A 17,074-nucleotide genomic window follows, 5' to 3' on the forward strand; every position below is an offset into this window, starting at 1 on the left:
TTTCTAAATATGAACTACCTAGCGGCAGTAACTTCTGAAAAATAATTTAATTTTGCTCTTTATTGAAAAATATTCCTTTTTCTAAAAAAAGAAATCCTTTAAATCAGATTAAAAATTATTCGCAAGTTTTCCTTCCACTGTGTCTGACAGCAATGATATATTTTCTGCTTTCGACTATTTTAAAATATTTTGATAACTTTCGAATATAAAATTCCTTTTTGTACATTGCAATTTTCTATGGAGAATGCTACTACACATAACAGTTATTTAAAAAATATATTGATACTGTTACTGATTCATCATATTGTACAATTGTTTGCAGGATCATTGATGATGCGTACGGATACGCCGACAATTGAATTTTTCGAAAAGGTTCGGGTAGATCGACCATTCTACTACAGCGTTATCAAAACATCTCGGCGTGGCACTTTCAACACGGCGACAGTGTTTGCCGGACATGTGACTGAACCGCGGATATAATCAGAAATATCCAATTTGTGATAATACACTAATACACTAATACTTTATAAATATAAACTTATTGTTTGTATGAGATTTTAAGATTGTTTAAAATATTGCTTTGTTGATAATATTATTAATACCATGAATATATATGAATGTATATTGTATGTTTGGAATAAAGAGGAATGCATGATTCTTAATGTGTACTTATTTAAAACCTTTCCCAAAGTAATTAGATTAATTGAAAATTGAAGTTTAGACAACGTAGGGTAATTGTAATGAAAGATGAACAAATGTTTGCATACATATCTACATAGATGTGACAATTATTTATTTCAATAACTGAATATAAATAAAGTACTGTCATTTTACGTCAAATTCATCACTTTTGGACTTAACCTAACTTAACCTAACCTAACCATTTGCGATTTTGCTCTAATCAAAATATATTGTAGTCCGTGTAAAATTAGGGGAGGTTTAACTCATAATTTTGCCGTTTTTGAATTTATTAAGAAATAACAAGTCTTCAAAGTTTGCAATTTTTGCCCACTTTTGCGAAAATAGGCTTCACTTACGAATTTTTTTCTCAGAAACTACTCAATCGATTTTGCTAAATTCTTTTTTGTTTTATTCAAGAAGGATTGGGCTATTTTAAAATATTTTTTTTAATTCCGTCAATTTGTTATAAAATGTATAAAATGCGCGCTCAGCTATTATGAGTAGTTCTTTTATGCCACTGGTCCCAAAGAAAGCTGCGCGCGCAACTCGCCTAAAATGGAGGTACCCCGCGTACTTAATAGTTATAATCTGCGAAAATAATTGTAGTAATCTAGGAATCGTATTATCTAATTTAAGGAAAAATTATTTCTTCTTTCAGTTGTTACTTTCGTGGAGTACAGTTTTGTCGAATCTCCTGAACCTGAAGTGATAAATATCAATCGACCATGGTCATTCTTTTTATGTAAAACACGTGAAGACCAAAATGGAGATATTGGAGACGTTATAACATTATTTAGAGGACATGTTACTAACTTTGATTGATAATTTCTGTGTAATTATATAATATATTATATAATGTACTTATACTGTACTGTATAATAATACTTATACTGTATAATAATAATAATAATAATGTATAATAATAATAAAGTCATGCATCCTTAAAATACTTCTTATTTCCCTTCAAATCGTTTCAATATTACAGTTTAACATTTTGACTGCCACGTCACCCACATATGACGCTTAATCTTCCATACGAATTATCTATATTATTAAAAATTTGTCCACTAATCTAATTGGAAATATTCGTACTAATTATTTGAAACTATGAATAATAAATATAACCAAATAATGTGAGAATATTTGGTAAGATTTGTTAGAAACAAAAATACTATCTAGTATAATTTTCATTTGCTGTGTGGCAGTCAACTACTTCTATGTTAATACAAGTAAATGCATTATGTAATTCAAGCAATAAATTACATATTCTTCAGTTATGATGTCATTCCTGATCAATTTGTTCCATGACCTCTCCACCTTTGATGCGAATTAATTGACCATGGTCATTCTTTTTATGGAACATATTTAAAAACCGACGTGGAGGAGTTGTTGTCGTAACTTTATTTAGAGGATACATTAATAATAATTTTTAACAAGGTAAATTAAATTTCAATATATTAACCATAATTCCAGGGTGTCAGAGACATGGTTCGTTTATTCATTATTTATGGTGGGCTCATTCTTTTTGCCATTGGATATTCTTGAAGATCATCAAGGTTTTATATATTTAGCTGGCTCGTTTTTCTTGCAGTCGGAATTTGACTGTTGAAGGGGATTAACTGACCCAGCGAAGTTGCAATATGCTTTGTAAGTACATTTAGACAATAATTGTAGATGACAAATTCGTTTTGTCGTACAAACAATTGTTCGTTCAAAAAAATTTCTTGCACATATTTAACCCTTTGCGCTCCAGAGGTGACTCACTCACCATTTTATTTTATACAATTTAAAATAAGCATATTTTAACTGATTTTATAATATGACACGTGTGATGTAAAAACACAGTAAAGCAAACAATAGTGGAAATTACTATAATAACCTAAAAAGAATTCATTTAACTTTTATATTAGTAATTTTTAAAGTTGCTGTTTGCAAACAGTCAAATTACCTTGGAGTACAAAGGGTTAACTCATAAGGATCAGGTAAAAATCTTTTTAACCTTTTAGAACGATTAAGGTGATTTTTATCTTTATACGTTGAATGTAAAAATATTTTTCGAGCCTCTTCTAGTTGATTTGTTAATATTAACAAGTTTAGTTACTTTGAGCTACTATGAGCTCTGAGTAGTTCAAAGCTACTCTTATTTTTGGAGCTATAATATAATATTAAAATTTCATAGTTGTGAAATATAATTAATGCAATTAAAGTTCCGTTTTATTGTAACAGTGAAATAGTATTAGTATTGATCTATTTACGAATGTTTACAGTGAGCAAAGGTTTCGGAGTGTACCTTGCTCTGATAGCAATGGCGTCAGCGCAAAACGAGAGCCAAGCACTTTGTGCTGTTCAACAGTCAGTTAATCAATTTTCATCTGCACTATTTCCGGTAACAGAACACTTCATATTATATTTCACTTTGACAAAAAAGAGGCAATTATTCAATATAGGCGTCAAAGTCTGAAAAGCAGAATATTTTTGATAAAATATTTCAAGGTCAACAGAATAGGAGAAAAATTGTCAACTAACAAATAATTATTAAGTAACAAATAATTACCCATTACAGATAAGAATAACTTTGATGAATTTCACATAATTTTAGACAGTGGCAGAAGACATTTCCGGTGATTTCGTATTATCGCCACTTAGCGTATCCACTGTTCTTGCTGAGGCAGCGTACGGATCTGGCGGCGACACAAAAACTCAATTCAAAAATGTACTCCATCTTTTATCGCCGGACAGTTTGGGCACACCTGGTTATCAAGCATTTATCGACGATCTGAATGTACGTACCAGTATTATTCAAATAATTTTTCATCACGAAATATAAATAATTTAAATTTTTCATCATGACTTAATTTTTTTAGTATTCTTATTTCTGTAATTTCATTTATTTTCATCGTGTTGCAGAATGTTCAAGAAAATAAACTCTTTCTATCCACCAACGTCTTCATCGACGAAAAATTTGTCGTCAAACGAAACTACCGACGTTTAATAGAAAATTACTTCCGTTCTGTTTTGAAGTCTGTGAAATTTGCCGAATCGGAAGAAACCTTAAGCACCGTTAATGCGTGGGTGCAACGGAACACGGATAATCGTATTAGGGACATTGCCGATCCCAGTTAGCAAGTTAAAACAATTATCTGCGATAAGAATAGCACTTAACAATTTGTATTATGAATTTACATGATTGTTTTAACATGTCATCGATAAGAATAGAAATTGATGTTTATGAATATTTAAACAGGTGGCTTCGATGCGAAGACAGCGATGTTACTTTTGAACGCAGTGCACTCTAAAGGTCAATGGGAAAATAAATTCAATCCGGAGTATACTAATGAAATGTTATTCGAGCTTGATGAGGATACGGAAAAATTTGTTTCTATGATGTATAGGTCTGGTGTGTATACGTGTGGAGAGTTGCCGAGTAGGGAGGGCAAATTTGTGGTAATTCCATACAAGGTAATAACATTAATAAAACAATAACATATTACAGAAATGAACTGCAAATATAAGAATAAAATGTTCAATTCTTCAGGGCAATGAGCTGGATATGGTGATAGTACTTCCAGACAAACTTAGCAGTTTATCTGCAATAGAAAAGGAATTGCAAAGTATAAATATTACGGACATCATAAAATTGGGACAGGAACGTCCTGTACAGTTGTATCTACCAAAGTTTAGGACTAAAACTACAGTGCACCTAAATGGTCCTCTGCACAAAGTAAGTGATAGAGAAAATTACAAGCTGTAATGATTACAAGACACTTCACATTTTTCTGAGTATTTGATTTTGTTCATAGTTGGGTTTAACAGACATGTTCACCTCGAGAGCTAACTTTTATGGCTTGTCTGATGATCAGCTGGCTGTTAGTAGAGTTGTTCAAAAAACCTTCATCGATGTTAATGAAGAAGGTGTTGAGGCTGTTAGTGTTACTGGTAAGCTTTACTTTATGTTATTTATGGCAGAATTAAGGGAAACATTAGTTTATACAGGATGTTTAAGTGGAAGTTGTGGTATTGAGTATTTTATTATTAATTTATATTTATGTTTGTATTAATAATTTATATTTATGTTTATGTTTATAATTTTTATTTCTATTTAAGTGATGTGTCCATGTATCACTTACTAACCATATACCCTAACCTATCTATATGAAATACTATTCTAATATAATATGTTTTTGTTTTTTATTTTCCTCAAATGTTTGTAACACATGATTTCTTTGTTTCAGGTACCGCTCAAGCGATATTATCTTCGGCTAGCCAAATGAACTTCAGTGTTAATCGTCCATTTTATTACAATATCATAAAAACTACAAAGAGAACAGGGAGCTCTGTAACATTATTCAGTGGTCACGTTACGGAACCCATAACCTAAAAATTTATTAATTTTAGACTCATTATATTTCTATCTTCATCCATTGAGGAAATGACGTTCACATATGTTCGCGATTAAATGAAGATAAAAATAATTTCTTACAAATCAGAATTTTTTGCTAGATCTTAATACATATATTAGACCCTAATACATATTTTGTATCAGACCATTCTTAAGGTCAAAAATGTTTCTATCAAAAACAATACGTAGCACAAGAAAAGTTATTAGTTCTGGTTCAGTTATTTAAGTCATGATTTTAAGTTAGAAAATAATACATTGTAAGTAATGTATGATAATACACAAGGTATTATGTATGATAGATGTTTTGAAAGATATTTTCTTGACAGTGTCTATAACTGACTTCATCTTTGTTAGGTTAGGTAATATTTAATTACCTAACCAACTAATTCTTACTTTACCAGCTAATTCTGGTTAGGTTAAGTACGTTGAATTACATGTTAAAAAAGTATATAATCTGTTACGGTATTTATAAGGTACGAGGCAATAAACAGTTACATATTCTAACATCTCATTAAGAGATCGTATTAGATCTTTTTAATAAAATAACAAAAATATTGCGGTGTGCTATTTATCGGTGTCAATGGACGTCCACTGTGCCCTCGCAGACATAGTTGTCATGACTCACATATTCAATATACCCATTCTTCCATTTTACTCTCCAATTTACTCTCAGTCCCATAATAGGTAATTAAGAAGGAAACTTTTCTTATAACGGATATAACTTCGCGTTAAAATAAGATTTCAAAACAATAAAACCTTGCGCAAACAGGTTGGACAAGCCAGTTCCAATAGTACAGGTTTACCAGCTCGCCACATAGTTTTTATTAGTTTGTATAACAGCGGTCGACGTTCGCATAACTGAGGTTCATGCTGTTGCTTACTATTCTATTTCCAGCAAATAGTGACAATGATGACGTGCCTCGTTTACGGAAATATTATCAAATATTCTAAAATTGAATTGCTTATGGAAAATTATTTTTTGGATTTTATTATTGTTAATGCTAAAACTACCAAACCGGTCAAATGCCGCTCCACAAGTTTCTTATTATAAGATGCACATTTTGTTACATTCCTTGAAATCAGAATTGATTTTCATCAAGATAAAGAATAAATGTGTCTACTAATTTAGGTTTCGTCCTTTGTATATTTATTCTTTAACTTTATTTTTCATTTCGAAGTAAGTGTACATTATATGTCGGTAGGTTTAGTGTTAATAAGTACAAAATACGTTAACATTTATACAAGTAAATATGATTTATTTCCTCTTCAAAAAAACCGATATATAATATTCATAACAAATTCTCATATTAGTAAAACAAGCAGTAATACAGTATATTCTCATTATATTGCTCTCACTATTTTATCACATATTAAAAACTGGAATATCTTTGGTTCTTTCCTCATTGTGATGGTTCTTGTCGGTGGCAATATAACGAGCTACTGTTCGAAAAATAATTTCATTTTTAAAATTAAGGATTCATAACATGGCCGCTGTATAATGTTATGTGACTATTTCGGTTCGATCCGGACTTATTGTTTTTGACAATGACAACATGGAATGGGTGGTTGACATCAAAGTTTACTGCAGGTGGTAATGCGATTCTCGATGTAATATCACCTGAAACAAAACAAGCAAATTATACGAAATTCTGTCATAATCAAAGGAGACTTCTCATATATTTCTTGAGAGATATCAGACTAGAGTATTAAACAACTATAATTTTTAACAGTTTTACTATTTTCTCGAATTAGTCTTTAAGTTAAACTAATTTCGTCCCTTTTCATAATTTCACGCTGATCGATTCAACTATCAATTTGCAACAAAACACTGTATTAGAACTCTTCCAAAAGCTTTCATAAAAAAAACGTAGTGTCCTATTTAGAGGAATTAACTGAACCTTGAAATCTCACCCACGAAAAAACTATTTATACCATATTCTGTCACCTATCATACCAAACTCTTGTGGGAACATTCTTAGCGTCACATCTTTCCTATCCAGTTAAAAGAACAAATTGTATTTTCGCTCTCGCAGTTCGATACCCTTTATACAATTATTTTTGCAATTTTATGTAACAATTCAGGAGCTCAAAGTTTATCTCACGATTTACGAAAAGTTAATTTATACATACACAGAAATTTGAACTAGATTTTCAATTCGTCTTCAGAAATATAATAATTTTTATTGAGAAATATAATAACTTTTATCTTCAGAAATAAATAATTTAGAAAGTTGAGCATTTGGTACTTTTACAAAAATATAAAAAATTGACTTACCAGTGCCAACATCGATGTCGCCTCCCTCTTCGTCCACTTCGACATGAGTGTTCTGTACAATCCTACTAACGTGTAGTTTCTGATTACTGATGCCACTGAAGTTCGCGTTTTGGTTAAACGCGTCGGTCAAACCCAGCTGTAAAAGTCATGAATCAGTAACATTTCATAATAAAATTCTTTTCGTTAATACGTACCGACATTAGAGGTTTCTTCAGATTAATTTTATTGTGGAAATGGAATCTTGGCAATTGTACCGCCACCATACGATCCTGTGCCGCGTTTATGTACGACGAGATGCTTGCTTTTGGCAGCTCCTTTTCAAGCTCCGCTAAACCATCAACGGCTTTTGGTAGAAATACCACCATACTCAGCTCGTTCGCCTAAAAAATAATTATCTTTACAACTGTAATAATGAAATATTAGCGAGAATCGTTCGTGAAATTACTCTGAGAGGCAGCACGACGTATGTCGCTTTTCCATTTGGCATTTCTCCGTATTTGAGGAGACTTGTTTTCGACATTGTGGGGACATTCTTTTCTTTGCTATTATTTAGTTTGAATGGTCTTTGACGAGTATTGTTAACGTTGAATCCGTTCATCCAGTAACCTTTGAAGTATATTGGGTTTACGAGCACCATTTTTGTCTCTGGACCCAAATCACCTGTTCAGAAGAAAATATTATTAATACAAATTAATAATGCTATTAATTTATTTCTAAACTGTTGCGTGTGGTGATTTAATCTGTTAATACGTGGTGAAGCTACTAACTGGGTGCAATAAGGTTAGCAAGATGCCCAGGATGATCCTTCGCAACGCTTTGAACCCAAGCGTTAATGGCGTTCGCAGACGCCGCAGCGTTATTGAAATTCAGAGGCTGCGTTTCAGCATCGAAGTGCTTTTTCAACATCTTTTTGTAGCTATCCTTAATAGGAGCATTGGAGGCAGTAAAAAGTTTGCTTCCAAATTTAATTTCATTTGCGTGCACATCCTGAAATACATGAAATTGGCTCAAAAAATTATTTTCAGAAAAGACTACTAAGAGTTACCTTAAGATTTTTTATGAGTGATTCATAACCGGCAGCACCTGAGCGTTCCGAAGATGGCAGATGGAGAACTTTTTTAAACTGAGCTTTTGTCTTACCACCCGCTCCATGTTCGAGCATTCCGAGAGCAATGAATGCGCCAGTGGGTGACACCCAAATATTACCAGAAGCATCTTCAGCGACAGGCTGGAGATAGATATTTTTAAGAATGATTTTATTCGAATAATGTTTTGAGTTCGGTATCTTACCTTAAATAGGGACGCTGCAAGACTATTTACGCCATGTTCGGCGGTTAACGATCCCTGCCCGTTAATTTGGGTTATTGCAAGTGCCACCAGGACGAGGCACACGCTCAAGATACAATTCTTCGCTGTTAACATTCATTAATAAACGTGTATAAGGTACTATAGGTAATGATAATGAAAAATAGGAAGCGCTATAAAATTTTAGTATTGCAAATTTTAGTATTTTAATATTGCAATTATACAAATAAGTACAAAATGTGATCAGTAAAATAATTTGAAGGTTTGAAATAATTAACCTTCTTAACCCCTTGCCGTGCTATTTATTTATGAGGTGCGTCAGTCAAGACTAACCATTCAGGACTATAACATTAAAACGAACAAAGAAAATTAAAATGTTCTAAGTATTTTATATTCAGGGATCCTTGACAACGCAAATTATAGTTGGATCTAAACTTCAAGTTAAAGAGTATTCAAAATTTAAGTAACATTAATCACATTTGAGTTGTGAGTGCGTCACGAGTGAGACTCGTCAAAGCACGGGAAGGGGTTAATTGTAAAAGAGTTTAGTGTATTAAGTAGTTTAACTAATCATGAAGTAATTATGTACTTATGTATCATTGTTGCATTAATATTGTATTACATGTTCTATAATTATAAGAGTACCTATTTTATTTTATATAACAATGTTTGTGTCAACAAAATTAGATAACAATTGTATTTCGAATAGCTAGAAGAGAAAGTACTGTTATCAAGTAATTGTTATTTACGAAGCAAAAAAAATACATTTTTAAATTGAGAGATAAAGTAAAATGAGTTTAGGTGAATTATTTAAAATAGTTTTCAACTAGCTGGTCGAATAGTTTACTCTAGCTATTTTGAGTGATTAACTGTTTGGGAATAATCGTAACATAGCTGTGAGTATTCGTAAAACGAAAATATTTATGTCGGGTAAATATTATTTAATATTTATGGGATGAACGTTCACTTTGGATTGCTTTTGTGTATATTTCTATTTATTTCTACAAAAGAACTAATCTAAAAGACTAAGTAAATATTACATTCTATCTTATAGAAAAATAATTAAGAAAGGTTTCATTTACGAGAACCTAGAAAATAATAGCAAATGCATTAACGCAAGAAGCATATTTCCAACAAGCTTACAATTAAAACAAATTTGAAAACGTTAGATTCCACTTCAAGCACGTAAAATAATATTTTATGAGCACTAAAGTGTAATAGTACTTTGGTGCAACCGCGTTGTCAAAAGGTTAAAGCATGCATCTGCGCATGATCCTTCCTCCTTGCGCAGTACGAGTGCGCAGAAGTCGAGAAATCGTAAGCAATGGAAGCGAAGTTGGGAAATTTAATCTTTGATCGTAAAATATTTATCGTAACGAGTAACATTTACTTTGTAATTTAGATAAATATTGTATAAATAATTTGCCAGTGTATTTATTCCAGCATAACATTTCCCTATCTCTCTCAACGTCACGTGTTTCATTCCACGTAACTTTACACGAAAAATTTCTGATTTACACATCTCTGCACTATGATCTCGTTTAATTTGCTTATTCCGATCATGGTGATAGAAAATGGAACTGTGATCAGAAAATAACGGTCGAAGTTTGGAAATCATAAAATACTCCTTGAATTTCAATTTATATTCAGTTAAATTTTTTGTCTGTAAAAAAATATTTGAACCACTTTCATGCAAAAATCGAAATGCCAATTTCAAAACCCATTACCGTGGTCAGCGATGGTTAAATGACAATATTCAAATATTTTAGTTTCTGAAGAGTAAGGTAAGAAACGTTTACGTATATTTGTTTAAATTAATCCAGCAATATGTGAACACGAATTTGTCACATAGTCACATGTTACAATAATAGTTCTCCACTTGTAAATATACTTACATGAACCCATTTTGTAATATATTTGCTAGACCACTAACTCTTCTTCAATGGTCAAACGCAAACTGAAAAAGACACCTATCCTCTGAGTTTATATAGAGCCCTGGTAATTTACAGAAAATTGCAGTAAAGTTTGAGTAAACAGCAATGAAACATGTACTTCCTTGTGTGTGTGTTTATAAAAGCGAATTGTGCACTCTTCGTCCTTTCGATTATTATTTAATACAGAATATATAATCGCGAATAAAAAAGGTGCAGCCATCCGAAAATGGTCTCTTTTGATGTACCTTTTCTGGAGAAACCCTGTTTTATTGATGATATCAATGTCACAGAAAACAATAACAAGGTAAAAGTGTGTGTTTGTATGATGTATTAATTTTTGACGTTTCCTTATACTTATCTGATAATTATTTATGTCCCTGTTTTAACCTTGTTACAAATAAATATCACAGGTATGCATAAATAGAGATACGCATATCTACAATTAATATACATACTTTTTACTTTTAACTACAAGATATTTTATATTGTAATTATATATTTTCATATTGCAACTTACAATAGAGAAACTTCGATTCAGTTAAGTCGACTTTTTTAATTTTGCTTCTACGGTAAAGATGGACTGTCTCTTGTTTTATCGGGGTTGAAAACAACTCAATGACAATTACTGTCACTTTGCAATAACTTCAACTGACAACGGAGGATTAAGCAATTTGAAAGTTAAAGAAATATTTTGCAATGAAGTGATACTTTTTTGTGCTGTAATTCGAGGGGTGAAATCCCTTGAAAATTAACAACTTTGTTTTTGGAGAAACAGGGAAAGATTAAACTATTTGAAGATGCTGGAAAACATTAAATAATTGTTTCGAATTTTTTTGAGGCGATTGTTGAGCTTTAACTAGATGACACTGGTATGAATCAGCTTTAATGACTTTGATAAGAAGCGAGTGTTACTTCTTTCAAACGTAATCGTATTTTAATTGTGTTATTCAAAAATCGTTTGTATCGTGTTCATTAAACGTGTAAGTTTGTTCACAAAATTTGTGTACTGTACATTTTATATATTTTATAAAATTGTAAGAATTTAAGGTTACATTAAATAATTTATAAAATTGTATTAATTTAACGTTTGTATTACAAAATTCTGATTTGCAGTTGACATTACATAATTTGCACAACGATAATTTAGTTTACACTATTCAATAAAATTGTCACATTACACAATTTACAAAATTTGTTAATGACATTATATAATTTTCAAAATTGTATTAATTTGTAAATAATGAGATTGAAAAATGAAAATTTTTATTATTTCATTAATTCGTACATGAATTTTGATAACAAATAAAAACGAGTAAAAGTAAATAGGCAGACAAATGTGACCTACAGTTGGTAATTCTCCAATAAATTACTGATTTTTATCTTGAAATGACGTAATCGAACCTTCCACCAGTTTAAAACATTACTTCCTTATTTTGGAAAGTTACGGTCAGGAAACGTTATCATTTTCAATGTCCTTTATAATTATGCATAGTTTGAACGAGATCGGTGCTTCGAGGCCAGGTGGTTCCCCTGTATGACATAAATTTATGACTGATAAGTAGATTACTTAAAACACTGCTCATAAAAAATATTTTGTGCCAGTGTTTAACTCGTAAAACATATTTTCATACAAAAAGTTTGTTAAATAAATTAGTAACTTTTAATCTTGATACGTAACATTTCATTAATCAAATATCTCACTACTGATACTTATAATATCATATTTTTATACTTTATACGTAGAACGTTTTAAAGAATAGATTTAAGTAAAAAATATATATTATATCATTTCAAAAATTTGGGGTGACATTCGCAGGACGTTTCAAGGTCATCACAAGGTCACACAGACAAATGTATAATATACATTTGCTTTGATACAACTTTTATCTCAAATATTTTTGTGTAACATATTTGTTAAAATGTTTGAGTGAACTCAGGTGAAATAGATACCCTAATACTTTCATTCACATACACTACCGTCCATAAGTATCCGGACACTTGGTTTCGTTACATAAAACATAGTTGAACTTTGTACGAAAGTTATTTAGGATTATCATATCATTTTTAATAATTATTATTATCTTTTTTGAGGTGTCATAACGTAATAGAATTAATTTTTAAGTACATATTATACAATGAAAGTGTGAAAATAAAATTCATGTCCAGAAGTACAAAGTCTAAATTTGGGAATTTAATGAAACGCTTTCGATTCTAAAGAAAATTTTAATTTCTACTGTGTTTCATTTCTATGGTGCAGAACGTATTCAGAGGGTTCTTCGATATGTTTCAAGTGTTTGTAAACTGTTGGTAGACGTTTAGGTTCCCTCAATAGAGATAAGAATGGAGGTAACGCTACGCGCTCGACAGTTTCGGTTTAGTTCGTCTGTAGCTTCTTTTCCATCGAGATATGAGTTCCAAACGAGAATTATCAATCGAAAAATGTTCCAGTATTCTGACCTTCGCAGAAAAAGAAATCGATTTTAATTACTGTTGCAGATACTTGAATAACTTTCATGCAACGCGAATGCATATTTCGCTTGTGTCCGGATAATTTTTTTTCGAATAATTTCGTCCATGAACTAAGAAATGGTCGTTTCTGAAGCACATTAGTTTTCAAGTAATTATATCTTTTATAGCTTTGATTGTTGCACTCTGTGCTCGTAAATGTATTATTAGCACCACCTAAATAGCAATATATTTAAATTTCATCGAATTTGAAGAGGACGATTTCATGTCCATAAAATATGATCCTTCAAATTTCAACGTTCCGTTTATAAGGCAATATTGCTTCCAAGATAGAATGTAAACCTTTTTATTTTAATTACGATGATCGTGGAAATTTTAAGCTGATTATAAAATTATGACTTATAATTTATGCAACCGCACGATTGTATAACTGACGCTGTTTTAACTGATGATATTTTAAGCTCTTCGTGTGTTCATAAACTTTAAATACGTTTCGATAAGTAGTCAATGAATAATTATACGTTAACTATTTTTAGTTTTATTTCAGTTTTACTATTCTACAAGATTATACTGAAATAGCATAAGAATCCGATTTGTAAATTTATGTCCTCAAGAACTTCTGTTAATAAATTTTATTACTTTACTATATGACCATTTTAACTATTTCTTCAACTTCAATTTTACTATTTGCTCTATTTCCATAAATAAAGTACCATAAAAGTCCATCGTTGAATGGCAAAGCAAAGTTGTCTTTATTCAAGTACAGAATAAGTATAAAATACGTTAACATATGCATATAACGAGTAAACATGAGTTATACCATTTTTAAACGAACAGATATGAAGTACACGTAGAAGTGCATCGTGTCAGTGAAACAAATGGCAATGTTATATAGCACACTCTCGTTATATTGCCATCAATGTTGTAGGATCGAACAATGGAATTAAAACTGGTAATTTCACCAGCTCGAAATGTTTGCATCTGTGGGATGTTGAAAGTGAAGTTGGCAATATAATGAGAGTTTACTGTTCCAGGAAAAATAATGACAGCTTTTACAACTTAGGTTCGAGAACTTGGCCACTGTATAATGTTACGACGGAGTTGTTTGCTGAGCCTTTAATGTTCCTGATGAGGGCGTAGTAGAATGGTTGATTAACGTTGAATTCCTTGGGTTTGCCTGCAGTGACCTGCAGTCTGGTTATAATGTCACCTAAAAGAAAATAATTGATATTCTTTGTTACATTGTATAACATTGCATAACATTTACAATGATTAAAATTATTAAAATTTACACGCATTGCATTTAAAAATACGAAAGAAATTAGTTAATACGATATTTTCCATAAGTCAATCGAGCACCATTTGTAGCAACGTCGTATCGAGAGAAAGCGCGCGAAATTCAAAATGTGTAAACGTGAACTGATCAGTAAATCGTTTAATTCTCAATAACTTCGCAATAATTATGAACAAATTAACAATTAATAATAATTATTATGTACTATAGTTCACATTAGACAACAATACACAAGTTTGATCTATGTGTTGAATATATAAATACGAAAATTAAATATTATATTCCATATTAGTTCATATGTCAAATAAGTAAAGTACAAAGGTATAAACTTTATTGACTATCAATAAAACTTTCTTAACAGTCATAAAATGTATTTACCTTCAGAAACATCAACATCGACACCCTCCTCGCTCAATTCGATATAAGTACTTTGTATGATTTTGCTAATGAAAAGATTGCCATCAGCGATGCCGTTGAAGTTAGCTCTCGACTCGAACATGTCAGTTAGACCCAACTAGAAGAGCAGAAATATTAGCTAGAAATATTGAATAATAAAAGGGATACTTTGTATAGTAAACATGTTACGTACATTCCTGAGGGAATCTTCCAGGCTAACTTTGCTTCGGAGTTCGAATTTTGGTAAATACAATTGTACGTGAGAATCAGATCCTTCCTTTAAGATATCTGCGATGTCCAGTTTCTTTATTTCTTCTTCAAGCTCGGTTAAACCGGAGAGTTCGTTTGGAAGCATAATCACCATGCACAATTCGTCTCCCTAAATTGTGTGTACAATTATTATTACAATAGAATACAGCTACGTACAAAATAGTGGATTACATAATAGTAAACAAGAGACATCAGTGTAAAATAGTATATTACTATTGTTCACTAATCACAGTATACAACAATATACAATAATAAATAATAGTTTCAACAGAATGTTAACACCTATTTTGTTATTAAATTACCTTGTATGGCAAAACAATGAATCGACCATTGTTGCCCGGGATGTTACCATATTTGTAGACACCTAATCTGTACATTGTGGCGACAGTCTTATTTCTATCTTCATTAATCCTGAATGGCCGTTGTTTTGTATTCTCAGGAAGGAATTTAGCCTTCCATTCGCCCTTGAAGTACATTGCATTTACGAGTAACAGTCTTGTCTTTGCATCCAAATCGGCTGTTTGAAAGAAAATACTGTTACAACCTATTAAAAAAAAAAAAAATATTTGATAATACTAACAAGAACTAATAATCTCTTTGATGTGTCCAGGATGATCCTCAGTGAGATCCCGAATCCACTTATTAATAGTTTCTGCCGCGTCCGCAGGTTGATGGAAATCTAAATTCTGGGCACTAGAACGGAAGTACGTTTCTACCAGGTTACGGTATGTCGGTTTAATAGAAAAGTCCTGACCGATAAACATTTTGTTGGCAAAAATAAGTTGACTATATTGAATATCCTGTAAAGAAATACAGAAATTAAGATTAATGTATGTGAACGTAAATTAAATCGGAGAGACAACACGTACTTTTAAATCATCAATAAGCGCTTGATAACCGTGTATAGCCTGACTATCCGACGACGGAAGGTTCAGTGCCTTTTTCAACTGACTTTTGGTATCACCACCAGATCCAGACGCAACCATAGCAAGATCAATTGCCGTGCTTAGCGGAGACAACAAAAGATTATCGTTCAGAGACTGTACTTTGGACTAGAAAAAAAGATTTATGTTCCTGCAAATGATCTTTGCGTATTGAAATAAAGGTTTAACGTCTGCCAAAGTTGTAACGTTCTTTTACCTGAAATAGCGACGAGGCAAATGTATTTATTCCGTTTGTAATTTGATCAGTTAAAGCCGAAGCTGAAGCTAACGGGCTGGTAGGCGTTGCCTTCGCCATTGCTATTAGAAGTAGGCATAAGCCCACGAAGCTTCCCTTTACTGTAAATATTTGTTAATGTATAATCAATGAATAATCAATTATCACCGTGACACATCGATAGTACGGATGATTAATCACAGAACAAAATAGATACGGTATGAAGTTTTAATGTGTAGTACTGAACTTTTATAAAGATGTAATGTACAGTATCTATAGGTTTTTAGTTTTTGGAACGTATTCGAGTGTAGTAATTTTTAGTGCAGTTTTAGAAGGCTTATGTAGGATAAGACTTAGCAATTTGGGGGATGTGGAAAATTTTAGTATTAGGGAATTTTGGGATTTGTTGCAATTTGAAAATTTGCATTTGGAAATTGAAAGAGCTCAGCAATTTGTACTATCACAAGTGGAAAGATCAAAGGTAACAGTAAAATAAACACTTAAAAAATTTTCTAATCTTAGGAATTTAACACCTGACCACTTTGTCAGTACACTCAGTAGAGATTCTTATTTGAACGATTGAGAATTAAAAATTTGCAAGGAATTTTGCAAATGAATCACATTTGTCGTGTACAAAAGACACATAGAAATTCTCACCTAGCAACAGTCTAGTTACCAGATCTAATATATATAAATATACTTACAGGTACGCATATTGGAATCTCAACAGGATCTGGTACTCTTCTTGAACAGTCAAACGCAAACTGCGAGAAGAAGCGACCAACTGGGAATATATAGGACCTTGGTAAACAAGTTCCGGAAAATCTTAGTAGTAAAAGGAACCAGTCTACCAAGGGTAGGTAATAAGGGAATATCCAGTCAAGAAACTCGTTTTC

The 17,074-nt window shown here is 31.7% G+C and overlaps 3 protein-coding genes across 7 annotated transcripts in view; 2 read left to right on the forward strand and 1 right to left on the reverse strand.

Annotated features, from left to right (window-relative positions):
• LOC100884122 (antichymotrypsin-2) overlaps positions 1-1,628 on the forward strand; it is a 34,626-nt gene extending 32,998 nt beyond the window's left edge. Inside the window, exon 8 of one of the 3 annotated variants that reach the window (XM_012292153.2) lies at positions 1,340-1,628. In XM_012292153.2, the coding sequence (XP_012147543.2) occupies positions 1,340-1,503 (164 nt within the window). In that variant the 3' untranslated portion in view covers positions 1,504-1,628. Of the gene's footprint in view, positions 1-322; positions 658-1,339 lie in introns of those variants that run through there. The other 2 variants (XM_012292160.2, XM_012292164.2) reach the window with 2 other exon arrangements.
• A 205-nt stretch (positions 1,629-1,833) lies between these two features.
• Positions 1,834-5,589, forward strand: LOC100874716 (serpin B6-like). 3 transcript variants are annotated; one of them, XM_012292170.2, is made up of 9 exons: positions 1,834-2,118; positions 2,273-2,328; positions 2,949-3,067; positions 3,281-3,463; positions 3,589-3,799; positions 3,926-4,140; positions 4,217-4,402; positions 4,482-4,617; positions 4,914-5,589. In XM_012292170.2, the coding sequence occupies exons 2-9, from the start codon at positions 2,322-2,324 to the stop codon at positions 5,057-5,059; spliced, it is 1,203 nt and encodes a 400-aa protein (XP_012147560.2). In that variant the 5' UTR covers positions 1,834-2,118; positions 2,273-2,321; the 3' UTR covers positions 5,060-5,589. The 3 variants fall into 3 exon arrangements, with proteins under 3 accessions (XP_012147560.2, XP_012147559.2, XP_076397261.1); XM_012292169.2 differs by having other exon boundaries at positions 1,834-2,328; XM_076541146.1 differs by lacking the exons at positions 1,834-2,118; positions 2,273-2,328 and having other exon boundaries at positions 2,355-3,067.
• Positions 5,590-6,315: 726 nt separating this feature from the next.
• Positions 6,316-17,033, reverse strand: LOC100874828 (uncharacterized). The gene is made up of 16 exons (XM_012292171.2): positions 16,883-17,033; positions 16,161-16,300; positions 15,890-16,072; positions 15,601-15,820; positions 15,323-15,537; positions 14,944-15,129; positions 14,733-14,868; positions 14,116-14,270; positions 10,556-10,580; positions 8,646-8,767; positions 8,401-8,583; positions 8,123-8,342; positions 7,801-8,015; positions 7,550-7,735; positions 7,356-7,491; positions 6,316-6,698 (listed from the first exon to the last, which is right to left on the reverse strand). The coding sequence occupies exons 1-16, from the start codon at positions 16,890-16,892 to the stop codon at positions 6,550-6,552; spliced, it is 2,481 nt and encodes an 826-aa protein (XP_012147561.2). The 5' UTR covers positions 16,893-17,033; the 3' UTR covers positions 6,316-6,549.
• Between the last annotated feature and the right edge of the window lie 41 nt (positions 17,034-17,074).

The sequence above is a fragment of the Megachile rotundata genome, chromosome 16, assembly GCF_050947335.1.
Source record: "Megachile rotundata isolate GNS110a chromosome 16, iyMegRotu1, whole genome shotgun sequence".
Lineage (NCBI taxonomy): Eukaryota > Metazoa > Arthropoda > Insecta > Hymenoptera > Megachilidae > Megachile > Megachile rotundata.

What these genes read in the sequence shown, in the direction of transcription:
- LOC100874716 (XM_076541146.1), top strand. Translation starts at nt 2,939, where the DNA reads ATGTTTACAGTGAGCAAAGGTTTCGGAGTGTACCTTGCTCTGATAGCA. An exon ending in TTTCATCTGCACTATTTCCG is followed by an intron (nt 3,068 to 3,280) that starts GTAACAGAACAC and finishes ACATAATTTTAG; the next exon opens with ACAGTGGCAGAAGACATTTC. An exon ending in TGAGGCTGTTAGTGTTACTG is followed by an intron (nt 4,618 to 4,913) that starts GTAAGCTTTACT and finishes TCTTTGTTTCAG; the next exon opens with GTACCGCTCAAGCGATATTA.
- LOC100874828 (XM_012292171.2), bottom strand. An exon ending in TCATTGTTTTGCCATACAAG is followed by an intron (nt 15,130 to 15,322) that starts GTAATTTAATAA and finishes CACACAATTTAG; the next exon opens with GGAGACGAATTGTGCATGGT. An exon ending in TGAAGAAACCTCTAATGTCG is followed by an intron (nt 7,492 to 7,549) that starts GTACGTATTAAC and finishes TGACTTTTACAG; the next exon opens with CTGGGTTTGACCGACGCGTT.